The sequence below is a fragment of the Simochromis diagramma genome, unplaced genomic scaffold (assembly GCF_900408965.1).
Source record: "Simochromis diagramma unplaced genomic scaffold, fSimDia1.1 OVJJ01000421.1, whole genome shotgun sequence".
In the NCBI taxonomy this organism is placed as follows: domain Eukaryota; kingdom Metazoa; phylum Chordata; class Actinopteri; order Cichliformes; family Cichlidae; genus Simochromis; species Simochromis diagramma.
In genome coordinates this window covers 6,252,719-6,275,032 of record NW_024387250.1, presented here as the reverse complement: position 1 = coordinate 6,275,032, position 22,314 = coordinate 6,252,719, and the positions used below count along the sequence as shown (strand labels likewise).

At 40.8% G+C, this 22,314-nt stretch overlaps 3 protein-coding genes across 3 annotated transcripts in view; 2 read left to right on the top strand and 1 right to left on the bottom strand.

Annotated features, from left to right (window-relative positions):
- The window catches only part of zcchc24 (zinc finger, CCHC domain containing 24), a 38,327-nt gene extending 30,281 nt beyond the window's left edge, over positions 1-8,046 (top strand). The window contains exon 4 of the mRNA XM_040001029.1: positions 3,483-8,046. Coding sequence (XP_039856963.1) covers positions 3,483-3,596 — 114 coding nt within the window. The 3' untranslated portion in view covers positions 3,597-8,046. The remainder of the gene's footprint in view (positions 1-3,482) is intronic.
- Positions 8,047-9,609: 1,563 nt separating this feature from the next.
- ppifa (peptidylprolyl isomerase Fa) lies at positions 9,610-13,625 on the bottom strand. Its single transcript, XM_040001030.1, has 6 exons — positions 13,410-13,625; positions 13,264-13,294; positions 13,105-13,193; positions 12,935-13,031; positions 11,730-11,805; positions 9,610-11,603 (listed from the first exon to the last, which is right to left on the bottom strand). Exons 1-6 carry the CDS (start codon positions 13,551-13,553, stop codon positions 11,468-11,470), a joined length of 573 nt encoding a protein of 190 aa, XP_039856964.1. The 5' UTR covers positions 13,554-13,625; the 3' UTR covers positions 9,610-11,467.
- A 754-nt stretch (positions 13,626-14,379) lies between these two features.
- On the top strand, positions 14,380-22,147 carry LOC120714687. The gene is made up of 5 exons (XM_040001028.1): positions 14,380-15,070; positions 15,225-15,407; positions 19,672-19,885; positions 19,990-20,116; positions 21,170-22,147. The coding sequence occupies exons 1-5, from the start codon at positions 14,830-14,832 to the stop codon at positions 21,914-21,916; spliced, it is 1,512 nt and encodes a 503-aa protein (XP_039856962.1). The 5' UTR covers positions 14,380-14,829; the 3' UTR covers positions 21,917-22,147.
- The last annotated feature ends 167 nt before the right edge of the window (positions 22,148-22,314 follow it).

Here is a 22,314-nt window from a genome sequence, read left to right as displayed (position 1 = left end):
CAGAATACCACAACTGTCCATGCTTTGCTCTGTTAACACGTGAAATGAAGCAGGAAAGGGACATTTTGTACATCTGTCGAGCATTAACGCCATTCTGAGCCTGAAATTTTATGCATAATTTATTAGAAATCTCTGAGATCTTACCCAAACAGCTTACCTGTAGTCATAACCACAGATGGAAATCTGCACACACTTTGCAAGAGTTCAAATATGTCTTGGTAAAACCTGCTTTGTTCCCGAACTGGTGAGAAACCCTCACTCTGCTTTGAGTCTTGTGGCAAAGCTGCACACAGAGAAGCAAATTCTCTGCATTTGCAGTGTCACCCACTTAACATACCCCCCTCCCCTTTCCAACCCGGTCAGCAGTTGAAACAGACCACTAACCTCTGTGTCCTTGAGTATCAAAGAGCTCAGCACAGCTCCTTCTCAGGCTGCGGATTCCCATAAATGAAAAGAATATGGATTTTCCAAACACATCCTCGAGTGTTCAAAATTTGGTCCTCTTTAACGTCATACAGACATGAACTTTCGACCCTTTTGATCAAGATTTTAATTTGTACCCTTTTAGATGTCAAACTCAAGTTTTTTGTCACCCTCGCTTTACACAAAGCAGTCTCTCTCAGTCCGTCTCTTCTCTTGTAGCTGCAACAAAGCCAGTCAAAGCAATTAAACGTGTAAGTCATCAGCTATTGAAGTTAGGTTACTTTAATTATTCTTAAACTGAAGTGTTAAGCAGTTATTTTATATTTTGTATTGCACATTTCTAGGAGAACAACTTGCCTAGAGTACTTTCCTGTTTTTCTGTTTTATCTGTTCCAATATAGTCACACTTCAAATTTGGAAGTTTGTCATCAGTGACAGTAGGTCATTGGAAAAGGACAGAAAATGACCTTTGTTTATTTGTAAATGTTGCTGCCTCTAGCATCTTAAATTCTCTTGATATATTGTGATATAATTTTGAGGTTTTATTACCCACCACTTTTGGTCACGCCCAATCATAGCATCTTCAGTTCAGCCATCTTTCTTTTTTTCTTTTTGTCAGCACCGCTGGCTCCAAACTCATACATCAGCAGGAGTCACTACTGTTTTGTAAACTTTCCCTTTCACTGTTAATGCTGCCTGTCTGTCACAAATCACTCCTGACACTCGTCTCCACCCACTTCACGCCACCTGCATTCCCTTCCTCACCTCTCTTGTGTACAGAATTTGCAGAATGCAGAATTTGGCTTGGTTTCCCCCCTCGGATCATTTACCGCTTAGATTCAGAGAAATAATCTGCCATTATCCTTTAATTACATATTATGTTTAACTGACCAGTATTTCTGGCGCCGACTAGCAAAGGCAGCAAGGTTTTCACATCTAGTCAACTAGTCACGCATATCCTTAGTACATTTTGCAACATCTAGTGTTTTACATGCGCTGCTGTCATCCTAGATAGAAGATAGGGAGCTAACAGCTAGTACAAACTGCAGTACTTAACTTGTGCCGCTTTTCCACTAGTACCTACTCTAATCTACTCAACTCAGATCTACTTGGTTTCAGTTGTTTTGCATTACGATTGAGCACCACCTCAGTGTGGGTGGAATCGTTATAGCAAGGTGGCCCAAAAGTCATGCTGCTCTGATTCTGTCGTCACTCACCAAGCACAAAAATCTGCACCTTGTTGTTGGACCATGGTGTTACTTTGTGCGTAGCCATTTTCCTCTCAGTGCTGGGTTTCAAAAATGGCTGATTTGATTCTTTTGAAGGAGTTGCTCTCGTGACTCATCCACTGACATACAGTCGGTTGATGTTGCATTTTAATCTCGGCAGCTCGCTTGAAACCCCGGCAAAGTAGGTATTAAACACATACCTGGTACCAGGTACTACCACCTAATGGTAAACCCTAAAAACCGAGTTGAGTCGAGCTGCGTTGGTGCTAGTGGAAAGGGGCATTTGAAGGTCTGGGAGTTGCCACTGCGTCAGCAAGCCTCCAGGTCACCTGAAGTTGTGACCATAGACTTTATAAATGATAGATTTATGTTCTGGGTCTGAAAAGTGAAGAAAATGTGCAAGTGTTTTAAAGGTGGATTATTTCTAATGGCTAGCAAGAGGTTAGTCCATCTTCTTCTCTACCAAGGCTTACCTTGTGATTGGAAGGTCAGTATCAATTAAGCATGTAATGTCCCTGTCCCACAATCAGATCGTGTCCTTCTTCATCTTGTCTGGGTTCAAAACACCAAGATGGTTAAGGGCAAAATGCTCACGTCGAGCTTTCACGATCCAACTTCATCTACCAGTGGGTAACACTACGGTGGCAACATGCATTTATTATATACAGTGTGTGTATTGAGGTTTCTCACACGACATCACACGTGTTCATCCAATCTGCCATGTTGGATGCGATATGATGCATCCACCGGTTGCTAAGAAAAAATATGTATTCCCTGATGGTTTTGCTAGCAGATTGCCATGTTAGTCTTTAGTTTTTCATGTTTATCTGCAAATGATGCCAACTTTCAAGACAAGTGATAGTAAAATTTGCAAAAAGTGACAGAAACTAGAAATGGAGAATATTTAGCTTTAGAGTAAAAGCTGTGCCTTTTTGATGTTGGTTGCAGTGCTGAAGCACAACTTTTACTTTGAAGGCAAAACTTTTGCCTCCTAAACCTCCAATTTTTTTAGTTCGCTTTTCACGCTTTGGTTTTAGTAGTACTCGGAGAGTACCTGAGAGACAAGTTAACATTACATTGTTTGTGGTCACATGTATGCAAAACCACTTTTTTTATATTTACATATAGTAGATGTTTCTTCCTTAAGGTCATTTCACTGGGTGGTGCCTGCAGTACAGGGCCTTGAACTCAATTCCCGTTAGCCTCCAAGGGAACTCTCTTCCAGCTTTCATCAAGGACCTAATGTCTTTGACAAAGCAATAATACATTTTCAACACTTCCTGGAAGACTCATTAGACTCAAATATCTTCTTGTGGTGACCCATGGTAACCTGGTTTCCTTTAGCTAGACCACTTGGAATAAATAAAGGTTTTGTTCAAAGCTCTAACAAGAAAAAAAAAAAAACAATAGATGAAAAATAAAATTTTCCAGATGGACCGTTAAAATAACCTCCAAGCGTGCTGGCCCAGAAAGGTTACCTTTGTCCTCGATAATGAGTCCAAGATGGTCAGTGCTGAAGCCAACATTTCCATACAGTCCATCACGGTTAAATGCATACTGCATCTTTTCCTTTAGCACCAGGTTGTTAAAATGTATTGCTAGCTAGCATGGCTGATGGTGCATTGCCATATCTCTGCATCTAATTTGGCAAATAACACATCAGGTCTGTGAAGAATATGAGAGTTGGAGTTGTTAGGCGTATAGCTGACCTGAATCTGTTGCCAAATAAACGGCTTGCAAAATTCAAGAGGTTTATGTGTGTTTCTTGCTCGGTTTGCCCTTTTCTGTGTTTAATATGACTCATTATTGGTCTTCTGTTTGTATCTCCAGCGACCTTTAGAGAAGCCAGATGGCCTGGATGTGTCTGACCAGAGTAAGGAGCACCCCCAACACCTGTGCGAGAAGTGTAAAGTCCTTGGCTACTACTGCCGCCGTGTGCAATAAATATTCATCATTATTCAGTAGCAGAGAGGAGCCGCTCCATCCCAAACCCTGTTTTTTTATCCGCCATTGAGACATTATACATCCTCCCTTCCCGGTCCACATCCAGATTTCCCTCAACACGACATGGCACCCTTTCTTCTTCACGTCTTCCTCCTAGTGTCTCAGAAACATCTAATGTGGACATTAGGTCTAATCCTCCCAAATCTCCTGATACCTTCCTTTATTACCACATCAATTAATTCTGCTCCCTCTTCTCAGCCACTTGTGGAGCATAGACTTTAGTCATTTTCCTCCTCTTTCAGTGACAGTACATCCAAGAATATGTTTGAGGGTCACCCTCTATCTCTTGAAGTGCTCTTCAACACAGCAAAAAAAAAAAAAAAGAGGCCAAAATGATTGACTTTTTATGCCTTATGTATCAGAACCACATGATTAATTTACTCAATACTCAATGTTTAACAACAGAAAATTATTATATTGATGATTTAGCACCAGGGGTTATATTTCCTTGGCATCACTGACAGTATTTGTCTCAATAGATTACCTCACCTTGGGGTTTGTTGGCTTTGTGTTTACAGAGATCCGCTTTCCATTTCCCTGCCAAGTGAAGTGTGTGGAGATGTGACGAACGTTTAACTGGGGCCTCTCATGATGGCATAATGTATTCGAGGCCTTTGATGTCTTGCCTTATTAGGGTCAGCAGCACATCTTATTAACTGTGAATTAACTGAGGGATAATGTGCCATGCATCCCTAGCTTACATTTGGCCTATTTATTTTCTTGTTGTCTCGTGTGCAATTTGAATTTTAACTGGGACATATAGAGACATTTTTGTATGTTTGTATATCGCATTATTGTGTAACTGCTTCCACTTGTCTTTAGAAACTACTGTAGGTTCAGTTGTATAAAACGCTCCTTGGGCTAGATTTAGTGCATTGCTAATAGATAACGCTTCATTTATCCTATTCCTATTTTTGTTGTTGTTCTTGTCATTCTTGCCTCTCATTTATTTGTTAGCGTTGGAAAAAATAGACACTAGATAGGCAGAAGCAGCTGTGGGGAAAAATGGTTTAGTAATTGTTGGCAGTCACATATTTTCATTGTTTCAAAACTATTGATAAAATGCTTGCCACAGCTTGTTTAGCGTTGATAAACATGATTTTGGACCCTAAACTGTTCACATAAATCCTGAATAGATTTTAACCACAAGATAGCAAAATACAAAAGGAGCTGTTTGCTTGACAAAGATTCAGAGAGACTTTTTTATCCAAGTTTTAGTGCCAGTTGATGTCTGGCAGCCTCAGTGGAGTCGGTGAAGCAAGATGGAAAACTTTCCAAGGGCTTGTACACTGAAGAAACTATGTCCAACAGCTAATTGCAGCGTAGAGTGCCTAAAGAGAGGTGAAGCTTTGGAGAACTTTGCTTTTCAGGTTTGTCGAGAGACAGAAGAGCTGGTTTGTGATATGTTGATGGTGAGAATTCATGGCTGTATTGAAATTTATGGTGATTTAAGTTTACATCCATTTTTATGGGGCCTAATATCAGAAACCATATCTTTGAAGTGGAACTATTATGTATTTTTTTCCTCATTTCTTGTTATACATATATACATCCAGGCATCCCCTAAAACAGAGAATTTTCCAGGTTAGCAAGCTAGTTTCCGCGTAAAGACGATATGCCATGTTCTGACTAAAGTATTTCTAAAACACAAGCACAACATTTGGCGTAAACAAAGATGCAAAACAACAAAGCAGTGACATTTGGAGTATCATAGAGTAGACATTTGGATTATTGAAGTTGGGCTAGCAGACGATGCTAAAAATATGCTACCTGGTGGCTAGCTTTAGAGCTAGCTATTAGCTTAAGCTAATATAAATACATTTGCTAACAAAAAATGTAAGAATTGAGTTAAATTGTTCATGCTGTTCAGCTGGGAGAGATAAAGCCATTACAGAGCAGAAAGAAGATGCTAAAAACGGATCAAATTTCAGCCAAAAGAGCATCTTAGATTAGCACAACCGCTACATTAATATGTGACAGTATGGTTTGGATTACTTGCTGTAAAAAAGTCCTGATCCTAAGTCTAAGGTCCACACTGAAATCTTGGTGTGATTCTTCAAATATTTGGTGTTCGGGGCAAAGTCTTAAAACACATTAAAAAGATGACAACCTCAACCAGTGCAGTAGGAGCTTGGACCAGGAAACAGGGCTGATCCTGAAGGAGCTATAATGCCTTTTTTAAGATTGTAGGGCTCCCCTGAAAAATATTTATTTTAAACCTAAACATCCAAAAGTACTCCACTGTAGCCCACAAATAAAAACACTCATCTGGAAATGAGCATAATAGAGCCACTTTAAAGAAAAAGGAATACCCACTGTGGTTCCATATATCACTATGCAGATGTGAAGCACTAAAGAGGAAACTATTTTAGTTATCATTTATGGAAATCTGCTTTTCGAGGATCCTTGGTATAGGAATTGTGAACTGTTTTATATGTACTGTATTTCTAGCCTTACAAAAACTGGCTGACAATATTTTATACTATAACATACTGTATGTGCCTTAAAACGATTGTGTCAAGGCTAAGAGGCCATTTGAAATTTCAAAGATTTGTGGCAAGAGACTCAGAGGTGGAGCAGTATTATGTGCATGTGGTTAACTGTGATGCAGAGTAAGTTTGTTGTAGGTTCAAGATGTGACACAGGACAGAAAAACGATAAAGCTCCGCTATTAGTGGTTGAACTGGCATAGTGGGTGTTCGATTCATGTTGGAGGCACAGGCTGAAACAGCATTTCCAGCTGGCAAAAACAATCTTACTGTGGTCTGTTGTCATGGAATATCAACAGAGATGTTATTTCTTAGTCGATCCTCACAACAGAATGAAGTTGACACAAACTGTGGACCTCACTCATTGTTATTTTTATCTGTTATCGTTATGTTTTTTCAAGGAAACCGTGGGTTTTGTGAAAAAACATGCATTGTTACTTGCTTTAGTGGAAATGGATGATATTGGTGCATTACACTGTTGGGAAATTTAACTAAATTCCATTTGTTGATTTAAAAGGGCACTCCAGTGATTTACTATTGCAGCTTCACCAGTTGGGAGGCCTGCAGAAGACACTAAATAACAGTGCATGCAGCAGTGGATGAAATATCTTTACTTTCAGTTTGGCTCAAGCTCCAGAAATGCATCGGCTATTATGCAACTCAGTAGCCTTTTAAAGTAAGCTCCATAGACTGTATATAAACAATGGATTTCAAAAGCAGCGTCAGTGTTAAGACATCTTAAATTTACATTCTTTGTAATGGCCAACAGAGGATCGACTTCTGTGGTTGTAAATGGACTTGAAGTCCAAAAGCACTTTTTACCACAAACCTCATTCACCCAATCAAACACAAAGCACTTTTACTGTTACTGTAGGCTCTGTATAATACTTACGTTCACACTCACACTCCGATGAATGCATCGGGAGCAACTTGAGCTTCAGTACCTTGCCAAAGGATTCTTCGGCATGCAGATTAGAGGAGCCAGGGATCCATTTGGTAGATGATCTGCTCTACCTCCTAAACCACAACCAGAGAAAATGTCCAGCTCATTTTGAGTATTGAGATTTATTTGTATTTCCCAGCTGGTTGCTGGCAGTTGCTGGGATATTATTGCTAAAGTCTGAATTGTGGAGATCTACAGATCAGTCAGTGACCCCCTGGCAACCACCTCTTGCTAAGAATCCTGTATTCCCCAGCTGATTAGCAAAAACCTCCTCCAAAAAAATGGAGGCTTACCTTCAAAGTTGCACGTTTTCAAACATGTTAGCTCTCCCTGGCAACCACTAGGACTCTCTGGCCCCTACTGGTCGCCAAGGGGTCCCCACATTTTTCTTTGGCCATCGCTGAGGAAAAATGTGTATTTTGCAACTGGTTGGTAAAAAACTTGTTGATATACCTTTGGTCACTAGCAGATGGTCACAGTTACTCTTAGTTTGCATGGAATGAGCTGACTTGTCCACAAACACTGGCCAGCTAATCTCCGCAGGGAAGTGACACAAACTGGAAACAGAATGTTTTCCTTAAAAGTAGAAGTTGTGTCTTCTGCTTTTAGTTTGCAAGTGAATGTTCTCTGTTTCTAGTTTGCATCAGTGTTTGCAGAGAAGGAAGGCGCCGTCTTTCACGCAAACTACAACCAACTGCAGCAATCTGCTAGTGACCAACGCAATTGCGAGGTGGTTTCTGGTGCAGTGCCTTATTTGCAACCAGTTTTACTCAGCTACAGGAACCACTTGCCAACTAGGCAGGAAATATACATATTTCCCTCATAACCATTGGTTGTATCACGTCCAATATTGTGGAAAACTCTGAAACCACACGAGGAACCTCAAGAACCCCACAAAGTCATTCTTACTTCTCAATCACTGATTTCAAGTCTTATTTAATACAGTGTGATTTTTTTTTTTTTAAATATGGCCCATCTTTCAAATTCACTTGATGAACAAGTTGGCCAAAATACTCAACTCGTAGATCAGGATCAAAGTCCAAAAACCTTGACGTGTCCAAGTCCATCTTCTATATACAGTCTATGCTAGACTCCCCAGCCTACTAAATGCTGACAATAAAACTCCTCAGTTTTTAACACAGGCTTTTTGATTTTCTCTCACATGACAATGAGCCTCCACAGCCCCAAAAGATATTACAGTAGCTAAAGGACAAATCTGTGGAGTGTCCCTTTGAAGGAGTAACTGAAAGCACTTCCTTGCATTTATAGTAAAGACCCAATTTTTATGAAAGATTCACCACTGTTGGGAACAACCCATTTTTCTTCTTATTAATGTCTGTTTTTGTTCTGTGTAATGACACTAGGCTAACAGGTCTCCCATAACCTTATTTTCTACATCAGACCATGTAGCTGTAGTGAAAGGAATACATACCAATTATGCCTTATGAACTAACCTCATAAACAAATAATATTATTAGTTATTGTGAATCACGTTAATGTTGATAAATCCTGTCAGAGAGTTCGATTCCGCCCAGAGACATGTTATGAGGAGGTCATTTAAAATGGCAACTCAAGAGCCAATGGAAGCAGCTGATACATTTTAAAAGAAAAAGAAAGAAAGAGAAATCTCTGCTTTCAGATGTAGTGTCTTGAATTACATATACTTGACTTTTCTAGTACCTTTTCAGTTCAAAATTGTTATTTTCTATGAATGAGATGTGTATTTTGGAACTCTTAATAGATGTTGAAAATTTTAAAGCAATCTGCAAAAAATCAAGAGTTATTTCCCTGACAAAGATCGACTGTTTTATGTATATATTTGATGGCCATCGTTTTCAATGATAGTAGCTCTTTTGAAGTGTTGAAGCAATATCAAAGCTTTTTCTCTTTCCGGCGTGAAGAAGGGCCTATTGCTGAGAAATAATCAAAGCTGGGAGTTGTTGTTTTTTTTCTTCTTCTTTATGTTTTACAATAATCTGAAGGGTTATCCTGCAGAAATATTTATGGAAAGACTTTTTACAACACTTTTTGTATAGAATATGCAACAAAGTTACACTAAGAAGGAAATATTGATGTCTACATAGAATATTATTAAAAAGAAAAAAAAGCTGGTACATAATTAATAACCTTTCTCAATTATAAGCCATTGTATTTTTTTTCCTGTGTGTTTTTGATTTATTGATGTTATCAGAGTTGAATAACCCATTATTCAGTTGCTATGTGACTAATTATGAGCTGCCATATGCATCCATACAGCCACGTGTATTCATTTTGTAAACGATATTATGAAAATATAATGTGTTAACATGCAGAAGTGTATGTTTTTATTAATTAGTGACGGATACTCACCACTGTATAAACGCATTAAACTGTGAGATGTAGTTTGGTTAAAGCAGCGATAACAAGAAACTATTATAAAATGTTATATTGGTAGTGTAGCGAGTGTATACTTCTGTCAAGGAAGCGTGTGTGACAAAGAACTATTTTAGAGTTTGCATGTGCATGTGTTTTGAATGAAATATCCCCTTTTTTGTGCAATGTATACCTATTTAAATACCTTACAGTAGTTTGCTAAAGTAAATATTGTTTTTAACATTATCAGCAACGTCTGATTGTTATTAGTCCTCATTTACCGCAAATGTAGCCTCTGCAGATAATACATATTTACTGAATGTAACGTGTTAACACTTAAGTGGTCGAGTCAGAGAGTCTCGTTTGTATTCTTTACTGTCTGTATCACTTGAGATGTTTGTCATGCAGTATTGCAATAATGTAATATTTGATTTGGACAGAACGCAGGCGTGCGGTCGGGAAAGACAATGATTATGGGAAGCAAGGACAGTCGTGGCCTCGAGAGTCGACCACAGGTCTGTTTTTCATGTCCATGAAAACGGCATTCCAAAATGTGCCTTATTTGTTAGTTGGGAAAACATTTTAGTGCTGTTCAGAGTTTGATGAATAAAAGTCACATTGAATTAAAGCCACCCGGGTTGCGCAGTTTTCATTTGTTTTCGGGTCCTGTGCCGAATTTATGTTAACTGGGAGGTGTTCGTTCTGGTGTCTGATTTCAGCCAAAAGCAACACGTTGTTTTTGTGAGCGCTCCTCTCGTTAGTGTTTTTGCCATTGCTCTTGAGTGCGAGGCTTACGCAACACTGAGCGTATAGATTACGATAAAGGGGCTTTTAATGGATTATTCATGGTGGTTGTGTAACGCAGAAGAGCGAGAGACTTGGAAAACATTTTTTTTCCACTTGCCATGAAAGTGCTGAGAGATAACAGACATGTAAACCGGCCAGGACGCACACCCCCTCCCCCATTTCCCAACACTTGTGGACAGGAAAACCCCCCCACAAAAAGATGCCCACTGACTCTGTGATAACGCAGACACTTAGAGAAGCAGCAGCATGCACCAGCTGTAAAGATGTCATTGTTTTGCATGTGTGGTAAAAAGAAATGGCACAGTCGTCTCCGGAGCAAAGTTTCCATACACATTATTGGACATGCATTCCAAATAACTAAGACTAAACCCGAGGGTGGGGACCCAAATTATATCAAGTTTGTTACAACATCTCCAGCTCAAACAGAGCGAGAGCCGAAAAATCTCTATGGCAACAATGTAATCTGAGAATTCAAACAAACGGAGGAAGGTCAGCGCACATATGGTTTCATTTAGGGGCAAGAGCTGCCTTTTTCTTCTTCATTATTTACTTTTATAAAGTATTAGCTCGATAAGCAGCACCACCCAGTCTCTGGCTTTCAGACATGTCTCGCTCCCTCTTCAAGACGCCCTGCGTCTCAATAAAAAAAGCAATTTCAGGTCCTGAAACGACTTCACCCGAAGAGGCTCTAGCTCACATGCCCATCGTGCATACATGTGATGCTTCAGCTGCAGTGTAGGTGGAATGTCACATGATGTCACATCCTGCTCTTGATGGACAGGAAGTCAGTCACGCTGGAGCCCGTGTCTAAAAAAAGCACGCTGGATCGTTTCCGGGAAGCTTTAAAAGCAGCAAGATTTGTGGCACATCAGAGCAAATGTCTTGCAGTAAGACCAGAGCTGGTAAAGTCGAAAAATATCAGTCATTTATTTGGCAGTTATTGGAGAATGAGTCACCACACAATTGTTTTACATGCTTGCATACAATTTAGATCAGTCGAGTAAAGATTTTAGAGAGTAAAAAGGTCTGTCTGAGCATTAGAAACCTCTGGCTTTGCTCAACCTCAAAACCAGAAGTTAAAAAGCACAGATTTGAGTAAAAGCTGATCACCTGCGACAGCCCCGCCTTCAGAGTGCACGAACACACGAGCCAGGACAGAGTAAATACTAGATTGCTGCACAATGACTCATCCAGCAGAAGTCTGTGAGTGCGCTCGGGCGTCATTTGATCTCCCCGCAGTCTGTGATGACAATTTTTTTGATCACACCGCCGTCGTGTAAACCAAAGGATTCCATCTTGGAGACCACATCCATCCCATCCTTCACCTGCCCGAACACCACGTGTTTACCATCAAGCCTGCCCAAAAAGAAAGACAAGAAAACGAAAAAGAAAAGATGAAAAAGTGGGTCCAGCAGCTTGTGACTGATGAGGCACGAACTGGAGTCTGAAATGACTGATTAAAAAGTTCTACGGGGTGTTTACCACTCGGTTTTTGTTGTGCAGATGAAGAACTGCGAGCCGTTGCTGTTCGGGCCCGAATTTGCCATTGAAAGCGTTCCTGCAGAAAACCATAGAAGAAGAAGAAGAAGAAGAAGAAAAAGCAATCAGTTGAACTAGATGATGTAAACAAGATCTTGATGTCCTTTTTACTCCTGATCCAAGGACATTTAGGCCTCATTACAGCAACGTCATGCAAGATTGTAAAAAAAAAAAAAAAAAAAAAAAGGGCCACTTCTCTTGTGATCTGACGCACACTGTGATTACGCAAAGCACTAAATAATGTGCACATGGATGATGTTTATTCAACAAACAGAGTTATTTTGATTAGTGCATGTTGACTCACTAAACTAGGTCATTCACATGAGGATTGCAAAATGTATATGCCCAGCAGTTTGAACGCTGCATGAGATTCTGCACTGCCATCTAGTGGAGAAAAAGTGGGATTAAAATGCAGAAGAACAGCTGGCACATAACACCTGAAAGTTCAGTTTTGGTGCAATTTTCACTTCTCCTAATGAAGTTCTCTAATCAGTAAGACCTTCCCCCCACCTATATTGTTTCTTTGCACACAGCTCCATACTTCACTGCTAAAGATACTTTTATCACTGTGTTGATGCCCTTCTCACCTGAATTTCATCAAAACAGTTTAGACTTTTGTAAGAACTCAAACTTTTTCACTTTCCTGAACACTGTCCAGCAGCACGTTAGTGTTTTTAGTCAAATTACTTCTGTAAACTCTAGAGATCTTTATGAGGGAAAAATCCCAGCAGATCAGCAGTTTCTGAAATACTCAGACCAGCCCATCTGGCACGAACAACCATGCCACATTCAATCACCTTTCTTCCCCATTCTGATGCCTGGTTTGAACTTCAGCAGGCTACAAGCCTAAAATGCTTTGAATTGCTGACATATGATTGGCTGATTAGTTGTTTCAAATAAATCCTTCACATTTCATTTTTGTGTCTGAGGCCACAGTAGGCCTACAGTTTTGCAATACTCCTTCCAAAGTCAGTACGGGGTTTGATAACAGTATAAAACCACTTGGTGTTTAAGTCTTAAACCAGTGGTGAAAGGGTTTGTATTCACTGATCACAGAGTTGAAGTGACTGACTGATGTTGCATGTTTTGAATATGTGAAAAGGGTTTTTATTGTTTTAGTGTAACCCCTCAAAGCTGTGGAGCTGTACCTGGACCAGTGTGCTTTAACTTGAAGTTTTCATCTTTAAACGTTTTCCCATAAATAGATTTCCCTCCTGTACCGTTGTGGTTGGTAAAATCTCCTCCCTGCAAGAGAAAAACACAACAGCAGAAAACATGCCAAATGACACTGCACCTTCACCTTCACTGTAAACTGTACCTGACACATGAACTCGGGGATGACCCTGTGAAACACAGATCCCTTGTATCCAAAGCCATGCTCCCCGGTGCACAGAGCCCTGAAGTTTTCTGTGGATCGAAAGGATTTTTTAAATGAATGACGATGAGCCCATCGTGGAAAGAACGTGGCTTCACCTACCTGCAGTCTTTGGCACCACATCTGCATTCAGCTGCAAGATAAAACAAATCACATGCACTTATCTGCACAGGTCTGGCTACTGACAGATATGAACGCTACAGGTCAGATCAAGGTCTCTGGAGGCGACTGTGATAACAGCAAGCTACCTCAATGATTATTCTCCCCAGAGGATCGCTGTCAGCGTCGATGTCCAAAAATACTACCGGGTTCTCGACGGGGCCGGGAGAAAACAGGCGCGCTGCAGTGATGCCCAGCGAGCTGTACCTCATACGATTTTTTATTTGAAGCATAGCTGCTTAGCTCACACGGTGAGGCGGACCTGCAAACCATGGCCCTGTCTCAATTCTCAAGTACGCGAGTTCTCGCGTTCTCCGCACGGGAGTACGTACTTGCCGAGAATGCGAGTACGGACCCGCGATTTGGTTTTTGTTTTTTTAATACGCTTTATTGACAAAGCACAAAATACAGATACAAATTAGCAAAACACAATATCAGGGGGTTTCGTATAAAAAAACTAAATACATACAGTCTAAAATGGTAAATGGCCTGTATTTGTATAGCGCTTTACGCAAAAAGTTCCCGTAAAGCGCTATACAAAGCCTAGTAAAGAATCACATAATACTGAACAGGGAACATAGGTCTCCACAGCTTTTACATTTTGAGAATGTTGTTTGGTTTTAACATATTTTGTTTCGTTTAAGAAGCACTGAAAGGATGGTTTCGATTTATGTATATGAAATTTAGCCAGTAATGTCAGTAAATTAATCAAATAAAATACGTTTGCCCTGTGCATGGGGTACTTAAAGTATATTCGTGTATAAGCAGGACCAAAACGGACTCGAGATTTGTACAGCAACACCAGCGTACTTGATGATGTCACACGTCCGGAGTTTTTACTGCCTCTGTGATTAATATGTTATGAAGCTTAACTTTAATCTCAGCCAAATCGATGTACTCAGGAATAAATAAAACACTGAAGCAAACCAAACATTAAGATTTATAAGTTATCTAAGTGACTTATTATCATGTTTAACCTCTGTAGCGAAATCTCTCTATTAATAAAAATAGTGTACATGTACGCCTGAATAAAAACAAACAGGTGGGATGTTAGAACGCGTTTATTTTTATTTTAGAAGATACTCAAAAATTACAGCAGACAGCTGCTGGGGTTTGGAATTATGGAAGAGAACTGAACAAATACTTAAAATATAATCTGATCATTTTTGAAGCAGCCTTCAGAATCTCCACATATTAACATGCTGTTTTAGTTTCCGGTGAAAAACAAACTGATAATTTAATGTTGGATTTAATTCAGAGTCAGCTAATCCCAGCCAAACCGATTTAATCGGGAACAAATAAAACACTGAAATAAACCAAACATTCAAATTTAATGAACACATGCGCCGACTGATGACGTATCACGAGTCCACGAGAACGCAAGTACGCACAAGTAATTCGAAATATGACGTCATTTCCGGGCTAAAACCGCAAAGGATTGTAGGTGCAAGCGGCTAGCGCGCGTGGGCTATTACAAGACAACAGTCACACAGACAAACAGAGACACAAATGGCAAGAAGCTGTTGTGTTATTAACTGCCATAACCGGTCGCATGACAGCCACGGGAAGCCGAAGGCTAAAGGAATCGGTTTTTATCGGATTCCTGCGTGGAATAAAAATTATGCAAGTGATGTTTCCGAAGTCACGAAGAGGCAACGGATGGCCTGGATTGCAGCTATTGGAAGACCAAATATAACGTTCCTGAACACTCCACCTCACATGTTAGTCTGCTCCAAGCATTTCCTCAAAGGTGAGTGTGTATGTGTTGTAGTTAAGTCATTTATCATAACATTATTGTTGATGTAGGTTACAGATAAGTCTTATATTGATTTGAATTAAATTCTTTGCGCTATGCTGCTTTGTTTACTGTGGCTTTGCGGGCTAATGTTTATTGTATTTTGTAGGCAAACCAGCCTACAAAATGATGGAAAGCGATCCAGACTGGGCACCCTCTATCCATCTGGGTCATACTGAGTTGAAAGCTGCTACGACAGCAAAATTTGATGGGAGAGCAAGATCAAAACAGCCACCACAAGTCTCGCATTCCTCTGGGCCAGAGACGGATAATCCAGGCGAAATCCACGCAGGTAAAATTGTTATTTTCCATAAAAATCTTGTACTTTTCCCACTAGGGCTGCCACGATTAGTCGACTAGTCACTATTAGGTCGACTATCAAAATCGTTGACGACTGATTTAATAGTCGACGCCTGGTTTGAAGCTTTGTAAGATCACAACAGATGCAGGAATAAGTAGTAGGATTTAGGAGGGTTATAACGGACTGAAACAGAAGATGGCAGCACTGCATGTACAAGGATGCCAGCTACCGTTAAACCCCGAAGAAGAAGAAGTAGCTCTGTCCCAGCTCAGTTTCCAACATTGGCGGCAGCTAGTTCAGAATCAGATCAGAATAGTGTTTATTGGCCAAGTATATGTGCAGACACATACAAGGAATTTGGTTCCGGTAGATGGTGGCTCTCAAGCACAGCAATGTAAATCACACAAACACACACACACACGTGTCTATATATCCATTACACATGCGTACACATACATACACAAAGCTGTGTAAACCAACTATAAATAACTAATATAAACTTATATACATAAAATACAGAAATGAATGAGGTGGAATGAATACTACAGAATGTACATAAGGGGCAGTTGCAGTCTGGCAGTGGGAGCAGTGTGACAGGTCAACTGAAGGGAGATGGCGAGGGGAAAGAAACTGTTCCTGTGTCGGGTGGTCCTGGTCTGCAGGCTTCTGTACCGTCTGCCAGAGGACAGCAGATCAAAAAGTCTGTGTCCATGGTGTGAGGGGTCTGTGATGATTTTCCCTGCCCGTTTCCTGGTTCTTGAGAGGTACAGATCCTGGATGGAGGGCAGGGGGGCGCCGATGATCCTTTCTGCTGCCCGTACAGTCCGCTGCAGTCTGCTCCTGTCCTGTTTAGTGGCTGCACCATACCAGACTGTGATGGAAGAGCACAGGACAGACTCGATGACCGCAGTGTAGAACTGGATTAGCAGCTCCTGTGGAAGACTGTACTTCCCCAGTTGTCTCAGGAAGTACATCCTCTGCTGGGTCTTTTTGAGGATGGAGGAGATGTTGGTCTCCCACTTCAGGTCCTGGGAGATGGTGGTACCCAGGAACTTGAAGATCTCCACAGTCAACACCGGGCTGTCTGATATGGTAAGGGGGGGCAGAGTTGAGGGATGTCTCCTGAATTCCACTGTCACCTCTACAGTTTTAAGAGTGTTCAGCTCCAGATTGTGCTGACTGCACCAGAGTACCAGCCGCTCAACTTCCTGCCGGTATGCAGACTCATCACCATCCTGAATGAGGCCAATGACAGTGGTGTCATCTGCAAACTTTAGGAGTTTAACAGCCGAGTTCTTGGAGGTGCAGTCATTAGTGTAGAGGGAGAACAGTAGTGGTGAGAGGACACATCCTTTAGGGGCACCAATACTGAGGGACCGAGTTTCAGAAGTGATCTCCCCCAGCCTCACTTGTTGCTTTCTATCTATCAGGAAGCTGGTGATCCACTGACAGGTAGCTGGTGACACTCAGGGCGACAGGTCTGTAGTCATTCAGTCCTGTGATGGTGGGTTTCTTGGGAACAGGGATGATGGTGGAGCGTTTGAAGCAGGAGGGAACTTCACACAGCTCCAGGGATCTGTTGAAGATGCGAGTAAAGATGGGAGCCAGCTGTTCAGCACAGGTTTTGAGGCAGGAGGGTGAGACACCGTCTGGTCCGGGGGCTTTCCTGGGCTTCTGTTTCTGAAATAGTCTTCTCACATCCTCAGTGTGTATTCTGAGTTTCAGGGAGGAGGAAAGGGGGGTGAGAGGTGTGATGGAGGTCGTTGAGTCTGGATTGGAGAGGGTGGTGATTGTTGAGTCTGGAATGGGGAGGGTGGTGGTGGTCGTTGAGACTGAATTGGGGAGGGTGAGGGTGAAGGGGGGAGAGGTGGAGGTGTGTTGGGGGTCAATGTCTGAAGCAATGTCTCTGGGGAGGGGAGGATGAGGCGTGGGAGTCTGTCCGTCTCAAACCTGCAGTAGAATGTGTTTAACTCGTTGGCCAGGTCTTTGTTTGCTTCAACAGTGGGTGGGGGGCATCTGTAGCTGGTGATTTCCTGCAGGCCCCTCCACACTGACGCAGGGTCGTTGGCTGAGAGCCGTTCTTCCAGCTTCTGGGAGTAGATCCTTTTAGCTGCTTTGATCTCCTTGGTCAGTGTGTTCCTGGCTTGTTTAACATATTTTCAGGCAAGAATGTAGCTGTGTAAACCGCAAATATCTGCTCAGCTTATCAAGACACCACATATTTTCAAAAGCGCTCCGACGTTTTCTGAGATGTCTGTTACCCACTAGCTCCATAGCTAGCCGGGGGCAAGGAACACCGGACCCCAGGCAAATTGTTTTCAAACCCACCGCCGTCTTTCGCTACTCAGGTTAGACATAAGTCACTTAGATAACTTAAAAATGTTATTGTTTGTTTGTTTTTTTTAGTATTTTATTTGTTCCTGAGTAAATCAGTTTGGCTGAGATTAAAGTTATAGTTTTTACACAGCTGAATAAACATCAAGCAGACAACTGATTATCAGAAGTGTGAGATGCTCGAGAATATACTCCGGTGTCCCGTTATATTTTAGATGGCAAGGAGCAGACGGCTGAGTTTATTAAACTTCACCGAAACAATCTGCAAATTTTATTAAAATTTAATAAACTATCATCTTGTCTTTATTTTTAGTTAGCACATACCTTAAACACTTAAAGCTGTAAGCTAATGATAGTTATATAAGAGCAGATGCATGCTGGTGCAATAAGCTGTACGTTTTACGTCCAATGGATGCATGATCTGATTCGTCGACTAATCGCAAAAATAATCGGTGACTAGTCGACTATCAAAATAATCGTTTGTGGCAGCCCTGTTTCCCACTGTGTTTACCTGTGTTTAGCTCAACTGTTTTGCTCTTTGGCAACTGTGGATCGTTCACTTCAAAGTTACAAGTAACTGTTTTTGCTGTCTATGTTTTACTTAGATTTTTCATCACGGTCATTTGCTTTAAACGTAATTATTTTAAAATTGTATGGGTCAAAGGGCCAAGTCAAGTTTTAAATGCCAACGTAGAAATGTGGCTGTTTGATTTACAGAATTTGACTTCTAAACAAAGTAATCAAATCGTGTGGACAAGTGCAGTAAGTGACCCCGCATGAGAGGAAACAAATCTAGTCATAGAAATTACGTTTTTATTATTATTATTATTATTATTATTATTATTAAATTTAAAATTAATTTAATTATTACGATAAAGTAGTAGGGCAAAAGGGGAAAAAAACAGTATTCATCATTTTTAGAATAAAGTCGAAATACTAATTTTATAATAAAAATGAAATAATAGCAACAGTTCAATTTCCAGTGAACTTACATTTTGACATTTGTAATTGATTACAAATAAATAAATAAACATTTGTATGAACAGAGCCTTTGCACTTTGCGCTACGGGAAGTACTGCTTGCTCACTTCCTGTTTGAGGAACCATGACCGCCAGGAGAGATAAATTTGTGCTTCAGAAGCAAGAAAAACAATATTACGACCATTGTTGTCTGCCTAAGTGCCCAGGGAAGTAGACACCGGAAGTAGGCACCTTTCGCGCATGCGGGGTACCGATCGGGTTTCCGGTACGGATCAGGTAGTGACACAGGGCCGCGATGGGCCACGCTATGAATTCTGGGACACAGCTGCTTCTTCTTCGAGGTTTAACAGCAGCTGGCATTCTTGTACATGCAGTGCTGCCATCTCCTGTTTCAGTCCGTTATTACACTCTTAAATCCTACTACTTATTCCTGCGTCTTTTGTGATCTTACAAAGCTTCAAACGACGCGTCGACTATTAAATTAGTCATCGAGGATTTTGATAGTCGACGTAATCGTGACTAGTCGACTAATCGTGGCAGCCCTAACTGACAGTAGACACTGATGTGGCTTATTGAATCTTTTGGACTGTGTTCAGCATAATATTAATTAGCCATTAATTGGAAGATGTTTAATGTTGATGTGTCTGCTATTCTCAATGTATAATGAATTATAGTGACTGTTTGTTAGCCATTTGCATACTCTCTCTCTCCCACTATATAAAATATATAGTGTATTATCTAACTTATTTTGTGTTTGTTGTATTTTATTTGTATTTGTTGTATTCTTCTTCTGCTAGCTGCACAAATTTCCCCACCGTGGGATCAATAAAGTTTTATGTTTTATCTTATCTTAAATATTTATCTGGTTAAATTCAGTATGGTTCCGACAACAGTTTTCACAATAACATATATTAATGTACAATCCTTAATATGTTTTGTAGGTAACCCAGCATCAGGTGAGCAGCCTATGGAGTATAATTCTGCCTTGGATCATGACTATTTCTGTGACCCAGAACCTGCTTGCCTTGAGCAAAACATGAAGTTAAAAGAAGAAATGGGAACGTTAAGGAAAGAGATCCAGGAGCTCAAAATGCAGTCTGCTTTTGGATTACAAAGATTTGCCGGATCCGATGATGACATTCAGTTCTACACAGGGTAAACCTACGACACTTAGCTAGACATGTTACACAAAAATACCAGTTTGATTGTGAGCAATATTGTAAATGACCTGTAATTACTCTGTGTTTTTTTTCCAATAGGTTTGCAAGTTACCGTCACTTCATGATGTTTTGGGGGCTGATTGAGCCCTCTGTCCACAAAGTGATTTACAGGTCAAGGTCCGAAGCTACTGAAAGAAGGAGTGAAGCCGTGAATGCATCGCACACGGTTTGTATTTGTGCATTAAAGATTTTGAGGAAAAAACAAACAGGAAATACATGTCAAACCTTTTTATTGTAACCTGGAATTATATAAAAATATCATATGCACGTGGTACTGCTTACATTAACATCAGTCAGGCACAACTTTATGACCACCTGCCTGATTATTTTGTTGGTCCCCCTTTTTGCAACCAAAACAGCTCGAACATGTCGAGGCATGGACTCCAGTAGACCCCTAAAGATGTGCTGTAGTATCTGGCACAAGTCCGGTAAGTGGTGAGGTTGAGCCTCCATGGATCGGACTTGTTCCTTCAGCTCATCCCACAGATGCTCAATTGAATTGGGGAGTTTGTGCTCCATGTCAACACCTCAAACGTGTTCCTCAAACCATTACTGAACCTTTTTTGCTTTTTTGCAAAGCTGAAAGAGAAGAAAAGGGTGTGTATGGTCTAAAACAATGCTTAGGTAGGTGGATTTGGTGCTTGGAGCTCCCTAGGGTAAGTGACACACTTGCACCTGGCTGTGCTTGTGATATAAAAGAAAACGTGATTCATCAGATCAGACCACCTTCTTCCATTGGTGGTCCAGATCTGACGCTCATGTACCCATTGTTGCTGTTTTCGGCGGTGGACAGGGGTCAGCATGGGCACCCAGACTCGTCTGCAACTATTTAGCCCTAAGCCCAACAAACTGTACTGTGTATTCTGACACCTTTCTATCAGGACCAGCATTAACTTTTGGCAATTTGAGCTACAGTGGCTCATCTGTTCGCTCATGACCTTGTCGGTGCTTCCTTGGACCACTTTTGATAGATACTGGTCGCTGCAGACCAGGAACACACCACTAGAGTCCTTCTCAAACTCACTCAAATCCTTACACTTACCCCTTTTTCCTGTTTCTAACAACAACTTTGAAGACAAAATGTTCATTTGCTCCCTAATACATCCCACCTACTAACAAGTGCCATGGTGAATAAATCAGTGTTATTCACATCATCTGTTATGTCTGATCAGTGTAATTAGTTTTATAAACATGTTGTATGACTTTTTTTCTTTTTCAGAGGCAGTCATTGCAACCCATTGATGAGCTGTTCCTATTCCAAATGTGCCTGGCTGCTGGTCTTGAGGAGAGAGACTTGGCAGACCGGTTTGGCATTCACCCCTTGACTGTAAGCGGCATTATCTCTTCATGGACCAACTACTTGTACACTCTCTTGGGTTCTGTGTGTATCTGGATTGATGCTGAGGACATTAAAGCTCACCTCCCTGATGACTTCAAAGACTTTCCCGATACTCAGGTGATAGTTACTTGCACTGAGCTAAAATGCCAAACCGCATCCCCCACTCTCCCCCAACGTGAAATGTTCTCCCCGTCTCACTGCACAATGAAAGGTCTGATTGGGATGGCCCCCCATGGCGCAGTGACCTTTGTTTCTTCACTCTATCAGGGGTCAATAAGTGACGAAGAACTCTTTAGGAGATCAGGTTTGGCTGACCTTCTCACAGAAGACATGGCCATAGTGGTTGACGAAGGATTCCTCATGTCTGACTGTGTGGATTGGAAGGTGTACTGTCCAGCTTTTCTTAGCCAAAATAGCCAGATGCTAGCACACAGCGGCTTCCAGAGACAGGAAATTGAACGACTCAGCGCACATGTGGAGAGTGTAATCCGAAGGGTTAAGGAAAACAAACTGCTTGACTCGGTTATACCGCTATCGATTGCTGGAAGCATTAAGGAAATTTTTACTGTGGCTTGCTTGCTAATTAATTACCAAAATAAACCTCTCGTCAAGGCACGGGCTAAGTAACGCACATGAATATAGACTTCACTTGACCGCGCAGACAGAAAGTAACTGGGTAGGTAAATTGTGAACATAAGCAAGTTGTATATTTCTATAAATAAAAAATTTTCATTTCCTTGTTCTGAATGTTTTCTGAAATGTGGACGATGTTAACAGATGTAGAGTCACAGCAGCTTGTTATGAACTGATGTCATGATGTATAAATTTCATGAATAAATCTGAGTTGTTCCCAAAACAGTCACTGAATATAATTTTAAATCACTTTAAAATGCATTAATTTAAATAAAATGAATTAACACGAATTTACACTCTAATGTTGAATTGGATTTAGTTTTTAAAATCCTTTCATGTGTGCATCTTTTCTTTGTTTTTAAATTCAAGCTATATTCAGGTAGTCTTGAGCC